Consider the following 17,869-nt stretch of genomic DNA (forward strand, 5'->3'; position numbering starts at 1 on the left):
CTGAAATCCTGTGAATCCTGTTGATTTCTTTGTGTTTTAAATTCACTCAGTCCGATGTTTTCTTTTTGCAGACTACGTTATGTCCGGCTTCTCAAAAATAGTATCACATTCTTGGATTCTCAGTATTTCAATTCTCTTTACTATTTCCATTCATTTTTAAAAGACATTAAAGATCATTGATTGGGGTTATTTTAACCGATGGCTTTAACTTAAATTTTCGGAACCAGTCTGGGAATCCAGACTTTTCCTTTCCCGTTAGTTTGACTGTTGTTAGTGAATAATTCATCATAGAAAGTGAATAAAATGCTATAAGCTGAATAACTAAGTAAAAAAGCCGAGACTTGAAGAGGGCAATATTATCAGACAGCTGGCCTTGGATATGTTTCCTACATGAGTAAGTCATTTCAGACTTGCATCACTGCTGCACTGGCCTTTCCTTTCCTTTCCTTTCCTTTCCTTTCCTTTCTTTCTTTCTTTCTTTCTTTCTTTCTTTCTTTCTTTCTTTCTTTCTTTCTTTCTTTCTTTCTTTCTTTCTTTCTTTCTTTCTTTCTTTCTTTCTTTCTTTCTTTCTTTCTTTCTTCCTTCCTTCCTTCCTTCCTTCCTTCCTTCCTTCCTTCCTTCCTTCCTTCCTTCCTTCCTTCCTTCCTTCCTTCCTTCCTTCCTTCCTTCCTTCCTTCCTTCCTTCTCCTTAGTTTCCTTCCTTTCTTTCCTTCCTTCCTTCCTTCCTTCCTTCCTTCCTGCCTTCCTTCCTGCCTTCCTTCCTGCCTTCCTGCCTTCCTTCCTGCCTTCCTTCCTGCCTTCCTTCCTTCCTTCCTTCAAGTTCACAGCTTCACGTGTAAACCAGCAGGCACGTAACAGCCACGTCGACAGAATGAAGCCCCCTGAGCTGCCTCTGCTCTTTTTGTCTGGACATGCTGTCTCTTCCTGAGGCTTAAAGATTCTTGACTGATCTAGAGCTCTCTCGTGTTTTACTCATAATATACACACTTCATGTAGTAGAGGGTTTGTGTTGTCTTATATTGTGGTGTGTGTTACATTGTTGGTCCTGAGGACAACCACTGTTCCCACTGTTTATTTTGTGTATACAGCGGAACATTGGCATAGGAAGCATTTTTGAATGCTCTCCCTTACGAATTTTTGCCTTAAGAAGTGAAATTTATATCGGCATACGAAGCATTTTTGGCAGACGAACGAAATGAAACGAACGCCGGCTAAGTTGCACGTACGTCCGGGAGCCGTTCAAAAGTTGTTGGAGTCAGGGGGAGCCCGATGAAGCCAACCAAAGCAAAGGGTCAACACATGATACCAACGTTTCCTTCGACATGCGTTCAAAAGCTGTGTGGTTTCTTTTGTTGACAGATTGGTGGTGTTGGTGGTCAACCTTGGTGGCACGACTTCCTGTCAGGAGCCTTGACATGGAATGCTTGGCTTGGGTCAGTTCTTTGTAAGCAGCCATATAGTTTACATACGCTTCGTATTGGGAATATTGGTCATATTTTTGGGCAGTTAATCACCTGACCGATCAGAGTTATGTTTGCAGCTAGGGGCCAGTGAGCAAAACTTAAAAATTTTTAGTGTGGCACAGATGTGTCACTGCTGGCATTTTCTTTTGGGCCAAATATCACATGCAATGCTGGCAGAGGAATGACATGCATGCTGTCGCTGGAACAGGTTTAATATAGACCTGTGATTTGCGGGAGCGAGCGTCAGAGCCGTGCTGTTATCGGAAATGAGTGAACACTTTCTGACAAATCAGATCAAATTCAACAGTGCTGTTGTATGAAGAAGAAAAATCACACAAAGGGCTGTACTGGTATATGAATGCTGAAATGATCAATTCGCTTAGAGAACAGTGATTCTTGGTTGTTTATTTATTTATTAGAAACAAGAAATACAGTTTGTAGTTACATTTACTGTAATGGAACCTCACAAAGATGCGTTAGTTCCTGTTTTAGTAGCTGTAAACTGTTCACCAGCCTCTTTTGGAGTTAATATGATAAAAAAAAATGCAGCTTGTTGTATAACTAAGAAATTAGGAAGTGGCCTGATAATAATTTCGGGAGATTTATTAAATTTATTATTAAAGTGCTGACACTTCAATAAAACCTTCTTACGACAAACCTGTCCATGTTTTATAATCTATTTATTAGCCTTAGCCTTATTATTAGACTGTCAATGAGCTGTTACTATGGTAACAGGGACATATTAGAAGTAGTACACTAATGTAAAGCTGTCATTTATGTTACAGCCTGAACTACAGTCCTGCTGGTGTAGTAAATGAATCAACATCGTACGATTTGATATTTCAGCCTCACTGTGGTGTAACAGGTTATATGTCATGCATAGTTATTACAAACACACACAGCACCAGCTCTGTGTAATGCACATGTAGGATTTTTACCGGTATTTTTTTGCAAGTACTTCTTTGAAACCTGCCCTGGATGATACTACAAATTGATTGGAGTTTGGTTTGTTAGAGACTTCACACAGGGTTGCATTGCTGCTGTGTTCACACATGAAGACATCTGCTTTGCAATCTTTTCCTGACAAGACGAGCCCATAGGCTTATGGATTATTCATTGAAGGCCTGTCAAAACATTGAAATATTTCTCTTTAGATGTCTCCCTCTGCTCGTCTCTCACTATCTTTCTGTCACTTCCTCTGTCATTCTGTGCGTGACTGGTGTCTTAGCCCTGGGGGGTAAATGGATAAATCTGACAGGTGGCTCTCGGTAGGTGTCCACTAGAGTTTTTAAGAAAATTCTGCTTCTGTCATGTCACTATGTTAATTTTTAAACACAAGCCACGCACAGAGCACCGTAATCAGGGAAGTTATTCTGTTCAGGATGTCAGATGGTATTTACCAAAGAAAGGCGGGCTTTATTTATGGAATGTGGTATTTATATATGGAAATAACCTGGTCTCTGATGCAAGTACTGACTCACACACTTCACTCTTCATCAAGTCTGTTGCCATATGCTTCTGGAGTCTTAGGGTTTTATCTGTAATCTGAGCGTTAAGGTTATTGGATTCATCTCATATCTTGAAATGTTGGTCTACACGAACCCTGGGCTTTATATAGAGACTCGTGCAAAGCTATGGTTAGAGAGATTGGCTACTGGAGGAAGAATATCTAGAAGCTTCACGACAGTCACTTTGTGCAGCTAGGCCACTCATGAGGTCAATTTGATCTGGCTTTATAAAACAGCTTTCTTTTTGATACCCTATAGACAAGTTTACATGGTGTTCTGGGGACATTTCAGAATGTCTAAAAGGGACAGTTAGTCTTTTATTTTATTTTATACAGTATATACAGTTTATAATGCATAAACGACAACACTACACCACCACCAACTACAGCACCACCATGACAGGTGCCACAAACAATACCACCACAACAACCTACACCACCACCACCAACCACAACAACACCACCACAACCAGCACCACAACCAACACCACCAACATCACCACCACAACCAGCGCTACAACCAACACCACCACCTACAACAACAACAAGAATAATAATATTACCACGACCACCAACAACAACAAGAATAATAAGAACATCACCACCACTGCCACCACCACCAATGACAACAATAAGAATATCATTATCACCACCACCAACAACAAGACTAATAACACCACCACTAACATCACCACCAGCACAACAAACCACATATCATATAATAACAGCATTACCACCAAAACCAACAAGAATTATAATTACACCACAACCACGACCACCCCCACCAGCAAAAATATCACCACCGCCACATCCACCACCACCAACAAGAACAAGAATAATAATAATAACACCACCAACAAGAACAAGAATATTAATGTCACCACCACCACCAACAAGAACAAGAATAATTATAACACCAGAACCACGACCACCCCCACCAACAAAAATAATAACATCACCACTGCCACATCCACCACCACCAACAAAAACAAGAATATTAATATCACCACCACCAACAAGAACAAGAATAATTATATACCACAACCAACCCCACCACCAACAACAGTAATAACACCACCACCACCACAACCATCACCACCAACAACAAGAATAATAACAGCATCACCAACAAGAACAAGAATATCACCACCACAACCACCAACAAGAATAATAATAGCATCACCACCACCACCACCACCAACAACAAGGATAATAACATCACCACAACCACTACCACCAAAAACGAGAATAGTAATAATAATACCACCACAACCAACAACAACAATAATTACAGCATCACCACCAACAACATTAATAACAACACAAACAACCATGACACCACTACCACAGCGACGGGCCGTGCATTTCACACCTAGGCCATCACTGGTGTCCTTCCTGAATTAATCCACCTCTATACCCTCCTTATGATGCCACCATGGGTGTCGTTAGGCCCTTTTCTACTCAGCCCTCCTAAAATTCTGTGATTCTCCATAAACTGTACACAAATTGGTGATTGCCTTAGTCCTCTTTAAATTTCATATGAAAATGGCGGCAGACTTCAGCTCCTCCCCTTCTTTCAGCGCGTTCTTCAATCCGCAGACCGCGGCGTAGCAGAGCGAGGATCAGAGGACGTGTGTGTGTGTGTGTGTGTCTGTGTGTGTGATCTGGAAGACTCGTATTTGGCTTTTTCAGTACGTTAGACACATCTATGTAATACAGTGGAATGCTGCAATAAGTTTACCATCCTACTGTGTTAGGGGTAAACCTTTATCAAACCTTTAATTTATTTTATTTATTTTTTACTATTATACCCTCATTGGAGGCTGAGGCTGAGCCCACCTTAAATGAAAATTCTAGACTCTCCCCTGGACGCCACAGCAATAGATACTAATCAACCATTAAATAACAAAGTAAAAAAGAAATTAGTCTACAGTATTTCACACCTCACAAGGAATAGTCCATTTTATTACGGTTACGTTTCTCAAAAAAGACATTCTTGATGCCGTATGCAGCAAACTGCAATCTCCGGAGGACGCAGAATCCGAAATGAGACACAGCGAATGTAGAAACACTGTATATGTGCGGTTCGCTGCCTCTGACTACTCCAACTATCCAGTCAAAGGACAGGAACTTGCTGACGTAATCGTATGCCTGCTAGATGGCCCCAGTGACACCAACTCGAAGTCTGATTGGTTAATGTAACAATTTCATTGCCACTTATTTTAAGCTACGGGCGGCTGTACTATTGATTCTGAAGGTCTTAAGGTGGATTTTCACTCTGGCGACACATGATGGTACCAACTGGCTGAAATATGATTGGATAAATATTCTTATCATAAATATACACTACTGGAAGCAGCGCAACCAAGAGAACAGCTAGGAAATGTAGAGAATAGACTATTGGGAATAATTTTGTACACATTCCTGGAAAAATATATTAAATATATTAAAATATTCAGATCACTGCTGTTTAGGCCAGCAGAGAAGGCCTTGCTGGCCCTGACGGCCCACCACTGCACTACCACCACCACCACCACCAACAATAATAATCAACAAAACAAAGCTGAGATGCTTTTCTGCTCACCACGATTAATTGAGTTATGAGTTCTCTGTCCTCTCTAATCGACAATGGCTTCCGTCTACAGAACTGACCCTCGTCAGTTGTCTCATACTTTATAAATTCTGTTTGTATGAAAAATCCCGGATCAGCCTTTTATGAAATATCTTGCACTGACAATCATTCCAGAGTCATTCTGATGTGTGATGTGAACATGAACTGAAGCTCTGGCTTTATATATCTATCCAATGCCACATGATTGACTGATATGATAATCGTATGAATGAGCAGGTGTACATGTGTTCCCAATACAGTGGATGGTGTATTATTATTACTACTATAGCAGCATATAATAGTGTATGTGAGTGTGAAAGCAATTCAGCGCTGTATCATCCGTACAGTTTTCTATATAAAATCGAGCCTCTTCTGCTTCTGTGATCTTACAGCCGCTTACTTCTCCGTGTATTCATAACCGTGTCAGTGTCAATCAGTCAGGTAGAACAGAGTCTTAACAAGAGGCTCCACAGTGTTCCAGACAGTCTTTGTGCTATTGATACATGTACCTCTGACTCATTGCACCCTTTTCTTCTGTTCCTGTCTTTTTTTTTTGGCATTCACCTTCTCACTCGCTCAAACGCTCCGAGTCAATAAAAGCCCCATCCCTCTGTAAAAGCAGACGCGCCAGACTCTTATGAACTTCATCCACAAAGCATCGAGGTAGCGTCTATATACACAGCCTAGCATGAATAAAACTCCGCCGGTCCCTATAAAGCTATCGTATTAAAGGTGAGGAGAGCAGGATGGCGTAGCTCTGAGAGTTTATTTGGTCTACAGGGCTTCTGTACAGAGTAAGTATGAATTCACAACGCTGAATGATATTATAATTTATGAATTATAAATGACGTTCACAATGATATTAACATTTATTGAAATTAAAGTGTGATGAAGAGCAGTAATTATTTATCTGACTGGCTTTGCCTGTGTGCGCACTGATGGATTAAATTAACACGCAGGCTAAGTGCTGTGATTAATGATATCTGCATAAACAGCGAGACATTAACTCCAGATGTGGAATGAAATGATAAGGCCTCATTAATTGGCATCTCTCAGAAACATACCTCTATTCATTTTATTTCATCCTTCTCTTCCTCCTCGACAGGTGCTGAAGGGATGTAAGAAGCTTTGCTTATCAGTGTGTTCTATGGGGCGGATCCCTGGAGGTTATGTGACCAATCATGTGTACACGTGGGTGGACCCTCTGGGCAGAAGCATCTCTCCGCCCCCTGACCTGCTGGAGCAGCATACTCCAGGCGGACGACACTTTAACAGCCAGCGACGTGGACACGCCCCACCACTGGGGGCGGAGAGAAGGGTTAGTGTGAGGCTTATTATTATTATTATTATTATTATTATTTTTGTTTTTACCTGAAATAGATCATTCATGTGTCTGGTATAAGCTCCTATTTCAGGAAAGAATGGTGACAACAGTTGCCTTGTAGTGCTTTACTATTAAATATTACTTCATACCTATAGAGTCATGGACACTGAATTGATGAGGCACAAACGTCTTTGTCTATTCATTCAAAGTGAAAATGATAAATCAGTTGCAATCTGTGAAAGCCAATGTCTCTAGCTAGTCTCTAATGACTTTTAGCTAACCTCTGATCCAATGAGCTGCCGTAGGATAAATCTTTCCAATGTGATTGGATAAATTGAATAAAATTGGATAGCTGAGGAATTGCTACACAGTACAGTTGCGTACAAAATAATTAGATTGTCAGTAATCAGACTGATTGCTTGATCGGATTGAAAAGCCTTTGAGTAAATATCTCAGACGATACAGTCGAGCTCGATCCGAATGAAATTTCGATCAGATTGAGACAGGTAGTGTCGAGAAAGTAGTAGAGAAAAATTAGCTGTGCACACGCTTAAATCTGACTATTTTCTCAGTCGGATTCAAAAATATCTTGCTCCGTTTCTTTATCTTACTTTTTGTGTAGAAGTTTTGTTATTTAATGCGACTTAATGGAATATTTAAACCAGATTGAGATGTTTAGGTTTCATATAAACGGTACTTCCGGAATCTGAAATGGGATCGAATTAATTCATGTTGAGGAAAATAGGCACATTTTGCACTGAATTACTTTTCGCCAGTCAGCAACTCCTGCCTTAACTCTTTCTGTTAATCGAAAATGTGCTCTCTGATATTTTTTATTTCTTTTCCATTTCTCTCACGCTCTCACTTTCATACCACGTTGCTCTTTTAGTCTATCAGCTCTGAACTCTTGCCTTTCCTCTCTCCGTCTTTCACCCTCCTTCAACCCTCCTGTCAATCTCAACTCTGCCTTGCGCACGACTCGGATTTGAACCTAAACACGAACGCTTGCTTCCAGCACTGTTCTTGAGAAGGGCAGGAGCGAAACAAATTACTGGATCCTCTCTACAAGATGTTTTTTTTTCCCCTGAACTCTTTTGATGATTGGAGACAATCCTAATTAAAAATGACAGCCATGTGCTCTGTTTAGAAGCAGGCGTTCATGGCTAGCAGGAGAGACATTTCAGAGCAGTGCATGATATGTTGTTTTTGCCCAAAGAGAGTTGAGTGATATGAGTCTAGGTCCAGTCCAGGCAACAATCGTTTCTGTCTGTCAGCGTGATTTATTTCCCCATCAGAACCAGACAGATCTATAGTCATTTATCATACGAACATTGCACCTGCATCTCAAGATGTTTGTGATTTAAGCTGTTTAGACTTTTGAAGGACTTTACAGGGACTTTAGAAATTATTAAGATCTTAAATTACCTGGTATTTGTTCTCTGGTGTCACTGCCAGCTAATAAGTGTACTGTAATAACATTTTGGACAGAACTCTCAAAATGCTTTACAGAGGTTTAAAGGCTAAAGAGTTTGACTCAGACAGCTTGACTCGTTTATGAAGAATAAAATGGCTCAGGTTTCTGAGATTTTTTGGTGCAGAGCTAAAATGTCATGACAAAGCATAATCATCCATTATCAATTATCAGGAGGTGGGGATAGATAGATAGATAGATAGATAGATAGATAGATAGATAGATAGATAGATAGATAGATAGATAGATAGATAGATAGATAGAGGGGCTGGTGGATAGAAAGAGGGAGATATAGACAGAGAGAGAGGTAGGGATAGATAGATAGATAGATAGATAGATAGATAGATAGATAGATAGATAGATAGATAGATAGATAGATAGATAGAGGGGCTGGTGGATAGAAAGAGGGCGATATAGACAGAGAGAGAGGTGGGGATAGATAGATAGATAGATAGATAGATAGATAGATAGATAGATAGATAGATAGATAGATAGATAGATAGATAGATAGAGGAGCTGGTGGATAGAAAGAGGGCAATATAGACAGAGAGAGAGGTGGGGATAGATAGATAGATAGATAGATAGATAGATAGATAGATAGATAGATAGATAGATAGATAGATAGATAGATAGATAGATAGATAGATAGATAGAGCTCAAAATTAACTTCATGTTCAAACAGTTTTTATATTACTATGCGTTTGTCATCACTGAAGACATTCGGATGTTTTTACTCAATTAAAGATGAGATGTTTCTCTAGTATTTGCTTGACAACTTCTTTGTTTTCTCTCTCTGCTGGAGCCATGGTCCACAACACAGCTTGCAAAGTGTTTACGTAATCTCTGATCAGAAAAGAATTTATAAACCAATAGTTGTTAAGAAACCTACAGCAGCATGAATACAGCCACAGGAATGCCTGACAATGTCAAGAACTGGTCACACCATGCATGTGACAGCAGTCTGTTGTATTCTTCAAGTGACTGGGCTGCATGGCAGTATGGTTTTATACGGGAGAACTTTCCCTATTTAAAAAACATCCAAGCATAAAAGGCACAAAGAGAGCAAGAGAGCTTATCACCTTAAGAACACTGTATAGTACCCATGGTGAAGCGGCATGGTGGCAGCATCATGCTGTGGGGCTGCTTCTCTTCAGCTGGGACTGGAGCTCCAGGACATCTAATGCATGGTCCAGAACATTTTATAAGAGCATTTTCGCAGTGAAGAGTATAATAAATTGCCAAATAAAGATAAAGATGGTGTGCTATAGTACATGCAAAAGATGCTTTAACATCTTTAAATCTTTAAAGTTGGAAAGAGCTGACCTAAATTACTTTTTAATGTATTTGCTTTACTTTTTGTCACAAAAACTTATGCAATACAAAAGCAATTTAAACAGGTAACTTTTTACACCCATGGTAGATGGTTGGATAGTAGGACAGACAGACAGGTAAAAGGAGAGACAGATAGATGGTTAGAGGGATGGAGGCTAAGGGGAATGGAGGTTTAGCTGGATGGATGGATGGATGGATGGATGGATATATTGATGGATGTTTGATAGATGGATAAACAGATGGCTGGTTAGATAGATGACTTGGTTGATGTGTGAATGGATGGATGGATGGATGGATGGACTGTTAAATGGATGTTCTATATATAGGGATAGTTGGATTAACAGACAGATGGATGAATAGATGGTTAAATAGATATATGAATGGATGTTCCAATAGGGGCAGCATGGTGGCTTAGTGGTTAGCACTGTTGCCTCACAGCAAGAAGGTCCTGGGTCCGAATCCCGGGTTTGAACAGGCAGGGGGCCTTTCTGTGTGGAGTTTGCATGTTCTCCCTGTGCCTGCGTGGGTTTACTCTGGTTTCCTCCCACAGTCCAAAAACATGTACATTAGGTTGATTCTAAATTGCCCATAGGAGTGAGTGTGTGTGGTTGTCTGTCTATATGTGGCCCTGCGATGGACTGGTGATCTGTCCAGGTTGTACCCCTGCCTTTTTCCCAATGTGCGCTGGGATAGGCTCCAGCAGACCCCCGTGACCCTAATTAGGCATAAAGTGGGAATAGACGATGGATGAATGTTCCAATAGCTAGATGGTGGGAAGGATGGTTGGATAGATAGTTTAGATCTAGATCTAGATCAGGGGTAGGCAAGTTCGGCAATCCTGCAGAGTTCAGCTCCAACCCTAATCAAACACACCTGAACAAGCTAATCAAGGTCTTCAGGATTACTAAGGCTACAGGCAGGTGAGTTTTTTTTTTTGTTTTTTTTTTTTAAATCTGCAGGACTGCGGCTCTCTAGGACCGAACTTGCCTACCCCTGATCTAGATGGATAGATGGATGGTAAGATGGATGACTGGGTAGTTGGTTAGGTGGAGAGAAAGATGGATGTTAGCTGGATAGCTTGATGGAAGAGTAAATGGATGGATGGAAGAGTTAGATGAACACATGAATGGATGTTTTTTATAAATAGATAGATGGATAAATGGTTGAATTGGCAGACAGATGGGTGGATAATCCGTTAGATGGATGAATGTTTGAATGATAGCTGGATGGGATGAGCAGATGGTTAGATGTGCTATATAAATGGATAAATATATGTTTAGATGGTTGTTTGGATGGACAGATTAATAGAAGGATGGTAGGTTCGACAAACCCATGGATGGATTGTTGGATAGTTAGTTAGATGGAGGTAGTTGGATGGAGGAGTAGATTTATTGATGTAGTAACAGATGGAGAGCATGCTGAGTGGAGGTCAGAAAAGATCCTTAATAACTCTTGCTAATACAGCATGACGGATTGGGTAGAGATTTGTAAAAATTGTTCGAGTCTTTTTGTATGCATTCGTCCCTCCAGGTCACTGTATCCTTGGACGACGGACGTCCGCTGGGGCTGATGATACGTGGAGGAGCGGAATATTCCCTCGGCATTTATATAGCCGGAGTGGACAACGGATCAGCAGCGGAGTGTGGAGGTTTAAAGGTAAAACCCGGCAACAAAATATGGCAGTTACTGAATGTAATCAATCAGGTATTAATAATAGCTTATGTTATATTTAATCCAATGTTATTTACAGTATGTAAGAGAAAAGTAAACATTAAAAATAAAGCTGAAGTAAAACAAACAGCCACACAGTGTTATTGATGCATTATTACTCCCACTACTTGGAGCAACAGCTACAATCTTTACTGTTGCGATACATGGTATACACATACCCTTGTTATGTCTTTCTTTCTTTGACATGGGAAGAGAACCACTCTAAGAGTATATTTTTGTGCTTTGATGAATTGAAAGTTTATACTCGAATACCACCACAACAGTCATAAAAAAGAAGCTACGCTGAATTCAGGAAGCTAGAGTGATGGTAGTAAGGATGCACTGGCCTCTGTCAGTTTGCTGATTATTGTAAAAGTCAGAGTGAGGCAAGGTTTTGAGCAGCCTTAGGGCATTGCTGGACATGAACTGCTTTACAAAATAGGGTCTTGCTTACTGAATGAGAGAAAAAGACCTGAGGTATCGGAGTACAGACCTCCAGATCTCGAAACCAGAAAGCACTGCAGAGCTGAGGCCGCATTTAATTCAGTATATACAAGCCATTAGCTAATTAGAAAAATGGTCAGCTTAGTTTGGAGGGTTACAAGAAGGAAAGCAGAAATGTTTGTATGGCCTTGATTTGATGACAAAAAAAAAATGTATTCACCACATTACCTTGGATGAATCAGGATTTATTTTTGACATACTGTATTTGGCTAATGTGGTGGAGTGCTTGGTGCTATAGCCTTCAAAACTGAGAACAAGCACTTAATCCAGATGTGTGAATATTCCTTGCTAGTCATGCATGTCAGTGTTAACCATTTAAGCTAGGACACCTTTATTTGGGGTTAGAAACGTGCAGGATTTTTATTTAATTATGCTAAATTATGTGAAACAGTACCGAAAAAGGGACATCCTCTGATCTACAGTATGATTCCACAGAACACCGTTAATGAATCCCTCAGAAAGTCTATAGTGGGCTTCAATCAAAGAAAAAAAGAGGTTCGTCGGAGGTTTTTTTGGATAGTTATAGGATCCTGGCTCTGTATGTTTTCACCCAGGAGGACACACCCAAAAATCTTTAGAAATACAACACTTAGAGAAACAGGAACAATGTTAACCACCATTTGGATGGTTAGTGGTTTGTAGGTTGTCTTTGGAGTAATGAAACCATCTGCTGTAGGGTTCTGCATAGACTTTTAAAGATTGCAGTTGGGAGACAAACTGAAGAACACTGAACTACTACAAAGTTTAGCAGGACAGGTGAATGGATGGAATAATGGATGATTAGATGAATAAATAGATTAGATGGATGGCTTGTTTGATGGGTGGGTGGGTGGATGGATGGATGGATGGATGGATGGATTGTTAGATGGACATATGAATGAAAGGATAGAGAAACTGACACACAGATGTATGAACAAATAGATAGATGGATATATGAAAGGATGTTCCATATAGATGGATTGACAGATGGTTGATGGTTAGATAGACAGATTAATGGATGAATGGTTGGAATGACAGACAGAGGGTTGGAAGATTGGCTAGATGTATGGATGGATGAAATTAGTAGATAGTTAGATGTATGGTTATGTGGCGAGAAAGATGGATGTTAGCTGGATAGCTTGATGGACGAGTAGATGGATGGTTAGAAGTCAAGATCAAGTCCTACTGAAAGCAAGGATGATGCAAGATCAAGTCTAAAAGACCATTAAATCCTTTTTGAATCCAAGCCTTTACTTCAGCTAGTTGGATTCATGCATTGAGCCAATGCTTTGTCTGATTTCTAAAAGGAGAAATTACTTCTTGTCGATCCTTGTGCATATAAAATAACAATGCATGTTATTTTTACAACTCTCAGCCAAGTGAGGCGAACGCCCAAGACTTGAGACGAGTCCAAGAACAAAACGGAATAAATCCAACATAAGTGTGATTCAATACAGAAAACATCTTGATATATGACAACGTCTCTACTCCAAAGATTTTGGCCTTCAAATTTGGGAGAAAAAAACAAAAGATGATCGAATACAAAGGCAAAAGAGATGGGAATTGAAGTTAAGCCCATATGGGCTCTTTTTAAATCTTTTATAATACTCAATATTATGAATGGAGAATATTTAATGAATACTTTATGGTTCACAAAAATGCTTGTTTGACAGCCCAAGAGGGGAAAAAATAACCCTAAAAGAGCTAGATTAATCTTTTTCCCAACAATAAACTTTCTTGTTATTTTATCTGAAAGTGTTTCTCAGAGTGTCTGTGCTACTGCTTTGCTGGCTGTTGGAGGATGTAATTCCCTTCTCATTGTGAACCACTGTGTCATTTCATGAGCCGGTCTGTTCCATGGAATAATCAGCTCATTAGAGATGAAACGTTGGAGCAGCAAATACGATGTAAGAATGCTTACATTTCTATTTTCTCTTTCCTCATTCTCTACCTTACACTTCCTGTAAATACGGTTTCGGGGCCTGAAGCTGTATCTGCTTGTGTTGTGAAAGACAGCTAAAATTTTAACTCTATTTTTTTTTTTTTTTTGCTAATGCCGAAGCACGTCTCTCAGGTCTGGAAACAGACATCAGCATTCTCCAGGTCTTTGTGCTACTATGAAAATATTAATGAACAGCTGCTGCTGTTTTCATTTGAATGCTATTTTGAAACAAAAGAGGCTTTAGTGGGATTGTTCTGATTTGGGAAAGTCACAGGGGAGCTGACAAAAAAACAAAACAAACTCCAGCGTAACAATAAAAAAAAGCAGAATTTATTTTTAAAATGGTGGAACTGAGCTGTGTGATGATGCGCAAGGTCACAAGGAGAGATTCGATCTGTTTATTTGTTTCTTTCTTTATTTATTCTTCCATTCAGTTTATACAGCGCATATCATATACCCAAGGTCGCTTTTTAAAATATATATAATAGACAGAAAGGAAGTAATATTGTACTAAAGAAAATTTTCCAGCTGAGATTTGGAAGCTGAAGTCATAGAAATTGAGTGATACAGAATGCGGAGTCATGTACAGAAGGCATGGCCTCATACATCAACAAAGAAATACGTATCCAGAATACACACACACACACTCTTACACAAGTCCTGCACAATCTCACTAATACAGACTACAAGGCTTTTGCAGTGCAGTAAGAGCAAACATAATCCACTTTCCTTTATTTGCATACTGTAGTTCCTAGGGCTATTCATTATAAGCCTGTCCTACAAACTGCTCTCTCTCTCTCTCTCTCTCTCTCTCTCTCTGTCTTCTCTTAAAGCTGCACGTTGTACTTTTAATACTCCTATCCTGGACTAGTGGTCACCAATCGTCCTACAGAATTCACTTCCATCCACACTGCGGCCAAAAAAAATCTCATGTAAATAATCAGTCTAAATAATTAGAAAGATGAAATTAAATGGAATAGATTAAAAGCTAGCTCTGCTTCACAGTTTATCTGCAAAGAATAGTAGAGGTCCAGCTCCAGAGTGGCGTGACTGAAAAGTGCCAGTCGTATCGAATCCCAGTGATTTTACAACCATCTATGGCCGAGAGCCAAGAGAGAAAAATTGGCCACGGTGTATAGGTGGGAGGGATGTTATCTTTCTCTCTCTCTCTCTCTCTCTCTCTCTCTCTCCTCTTTCAGTCATAGTGACACTAGCCAATCATGCATGTCTGTGAGATCAGGTATTTGACAGAGGTTAGATACCATGCTGTTACACTGCCCTGTGATGCAGCATCAGCAGCAGTGTAAAGCAGCTGGCCAATGGTGAGGTGAACAAAATCTAGGAGAAAAATTGTCGGAGGTATGTAGTTGTTCATTACAACAACACTTCCACATGAGCTGAAACAGAGATAAGAGTAATAAAGAATACCACAGCACAACAATCCAAACTCTCCACATCCCAGTAAGCACCACATCCTACAAACATGGCCGCCATGGACTACACTGCCCAGAACACACACTTACCTCCTGAGGCACTGAGCTTCTGATTGAAAATACCGGTGTTCACCACACACAAACATACACCAATCAGGCATAACATTATGACCACCTGCCTAATATTGTGTTGGTCCCCCTTTTGCTGCCTAAACAGCCCTGACCCATCATGCACTGTGTGTTCTGACACCTTTCTATCAGAACCAGCATTAACTTCTTCAGCAGTTTGATCAACAGTAGCTCGTCTGTTGGACCGGATCACACGGGCCAGCCTTCTCTCCCCACGTGCGTCAATGAGCCTTGGCCGTCCATGACCCTGTCACCGGTTCATCACTGTTCTTTCCTTGGACCACTTTTGATAGATACTGACCACTGCAGACCGGGAACACCCCACAAGAGCTGCAGTTTTGGAGATGCTCTGATCCAGCCGTCTATCTGCCATCACAATTTGGCCCTTCATCAAACTCGCTCAAATCTTTATGCTTGTCCATTTTTCCTGCTTCTAACACATCAACTTTGAGGACAAAATGTTCACTTGCTGCCTAATATATCCCACCCACTAACAGGTGCCATGATGAGGAGATCATCAGTCGTATTCACTTCACCTCTCAGTGCTCATAATGTTATACCTGATCAGTACACACACACACCACAGACTTTAAAAGACACTTTCATTCACCAAACTTTTCATGTTTATGATCCTCTGGTTTGTTCTAGTTTCCATGTCCTATATTTTGCATTATTGCCCTCCCCATATTGAGCTGTTTGCAGATCACCTGGACCTGTGCCTGTATTTTGACCCTGACTTTAGATGCCTGCCAGTTTAGATTGTTTGCTTTGGATCGATTTGGATCTGTTTCGTTAAAGCTGCCTCAGCTGACACTGCACGTGTCTTGGCGCATATTTCCTCACAGCCTCCTTTTCCGATTAGTCAAAAGGTGTTGATTAATTGTCTGTAAGATCAGTTCTGACAATAGGTGTAGCTAGAAGTCATTCATTCACAGGGACTTTTATGATGCATGTAAATGGATTTGAAAAAAATTGTGTCATGTGAGGGGATGGTTATTAAATGTTTTTGGGAGGAGCTCTTCTAGTGTTGGTGCTTTGTGACAGTGAAAGCTAAAGCAGAGGACGTTGTCACAAGCTGCTCTTTTTTTGTCTAAGTAGGATGCCGACAGAGCGACGGTGACACAAATGCACCCACAATGCCTCCTCCCACCCAGTGGAGGGAACTCACTTGAATACTAGACTTCTGGTTCACTGGGTTCACTTCTGGAATTATGGACATACACTGATCAGGCATAACATTATGACCACCTGCCTAACATTGTGTTGCTCCCTCTTTTGCTGACCTGACCCGTCATTCACTGTGTGTTCTGACACCCTTCGCTCCCCACGTGCATCAGTGAGCCTTGACCGCCCATCACTCCTGTCGCCGGTTCACCACTGTTCCTTCCTTGGTCCACTTTTGATAGATACTGACCACTGCAGACCGGGAACACCCCACAAGAGCTGCAGTTTTGGAGATGCTCTGATCCAGTGGTCTAGCCATCACAATTCCTTACGCTTTTCCATTTTTCCTGTTTCTAACATCAACATTGAGGACAAAATGTTCACTTGCTGTGTAATATATCCCACCCACTAACAGGTGCCATGATGAGGAGATCATCAGTGTTATTCACGTCACCTCTCACTGCTCATAATGTTATGCCTGATCAGTGTATAAACACACTCACACCAAACATACCTTCGCGAAATATCATTAGTATTATCTACGTACCAAGCCTTGTATTTCTTCTTTCATTTTGCCAGTGTGTATGACCTGTTCTTTGCTTACTGGATTTTTGCTTTTGATTTGATTTGATTTGATTTACAGACTCTGCCTTTGTCTAACATTTTTGGATACCTTTACTATTGTTTGTTCTGCGCATGGCTCCATCTCAACATCCCTTACAGACAGTTTGTAGCCACTTTTACATAAGTAATAACAGGTAGTATCTTGTTTTGCAGATATTCCACGTTAAAAATAACCGTGGATGGATAGAATAGTAGAAAATGATCTGAGGTACAATGACTCCTCTTCACCTGTGCTGCATCAAACCAGGCCAAAATCTGACAAAATCAAAGGTATTTGTGTTTATAAAAGTTCTTGCAAATTGTTCAAGATGAAATAAACAACTGACGTTTCAAGTTTTACATCAAGCTCTCAACGAATACAAAAAGGAAAAAAATATATACACCCTTATTTTATATTTTGAATTGCTCGGCGCTGGGCTTTTATCGAGTTTCAGTTTAGGAGCCTAAGGATTTGGGATTGACAAGTCGAAGAGGTGCTGTGAAGAGTATTGGGAAAAAGCCGGATGTTTTTAGTTACTCGCCTTGCAGCCAGCAGGGAGCTCAGAATTACAAACTGCCTCCTTTAGAGGCGGCGTAAATCTTTCCCTCTTGGCCAGTTGTGAGTAATGCTTTTAGTGGGGTGCTGGACACAGTGACGTTGTCCCATAAAGCAGATTGGTAGTAATAACGATCTACC

The 17,869-nt window shown here is 40.4% G+C and overlaps 1 protein-coding gene across 4 annotated transcripts in view; it reads left to right on the forward strand.

The window, feature by feature from the left end:
* whrnb (whirlin b) overlaps positions 1 to 17,869 on the forward strand; it is an 87,647-nt gene that overhangs the window by 28,329 nt on the left and 41,449 nt on the right. For 3 of the 4 annotated variants that reach the window (XM_058375570.1, XM_058375567.1, XM_058375568.1), the window contains exons 2-3: positions 6,687 to 6,899; positions 11,239 to 11,364. In XM_058375570.1, coding sequence (XP_058231553.1) covers positions 6,687 to 6,899; positions 11,239 to 11,364 — 339 coding nt within the window. The remainder of the gene's footprint in view (positions 1 to 6,686; positions 6,900 to 11,238; positions 11,365 to 17,869) is intronic. The other variant, XM_058375569.1, reaches the window with a different exon arrangement.

The sequence above is a fragment of the Hemibagrus wyckioides genome, linkage group LG22, assembly GCF_019097595.1.
Source record: "Hemibagrus wyckioides isolate EC202008001 linkage group LG22, SWU_Hwy_1.0, whole genome shotgun sequence".
Taxonomy (NCBI): Eukaryota; Metazoa; Chordata; class Actinopteri; order Siluriformes; family Bagridae; genus Hemibagrus; species Hemibagrus wyckioides.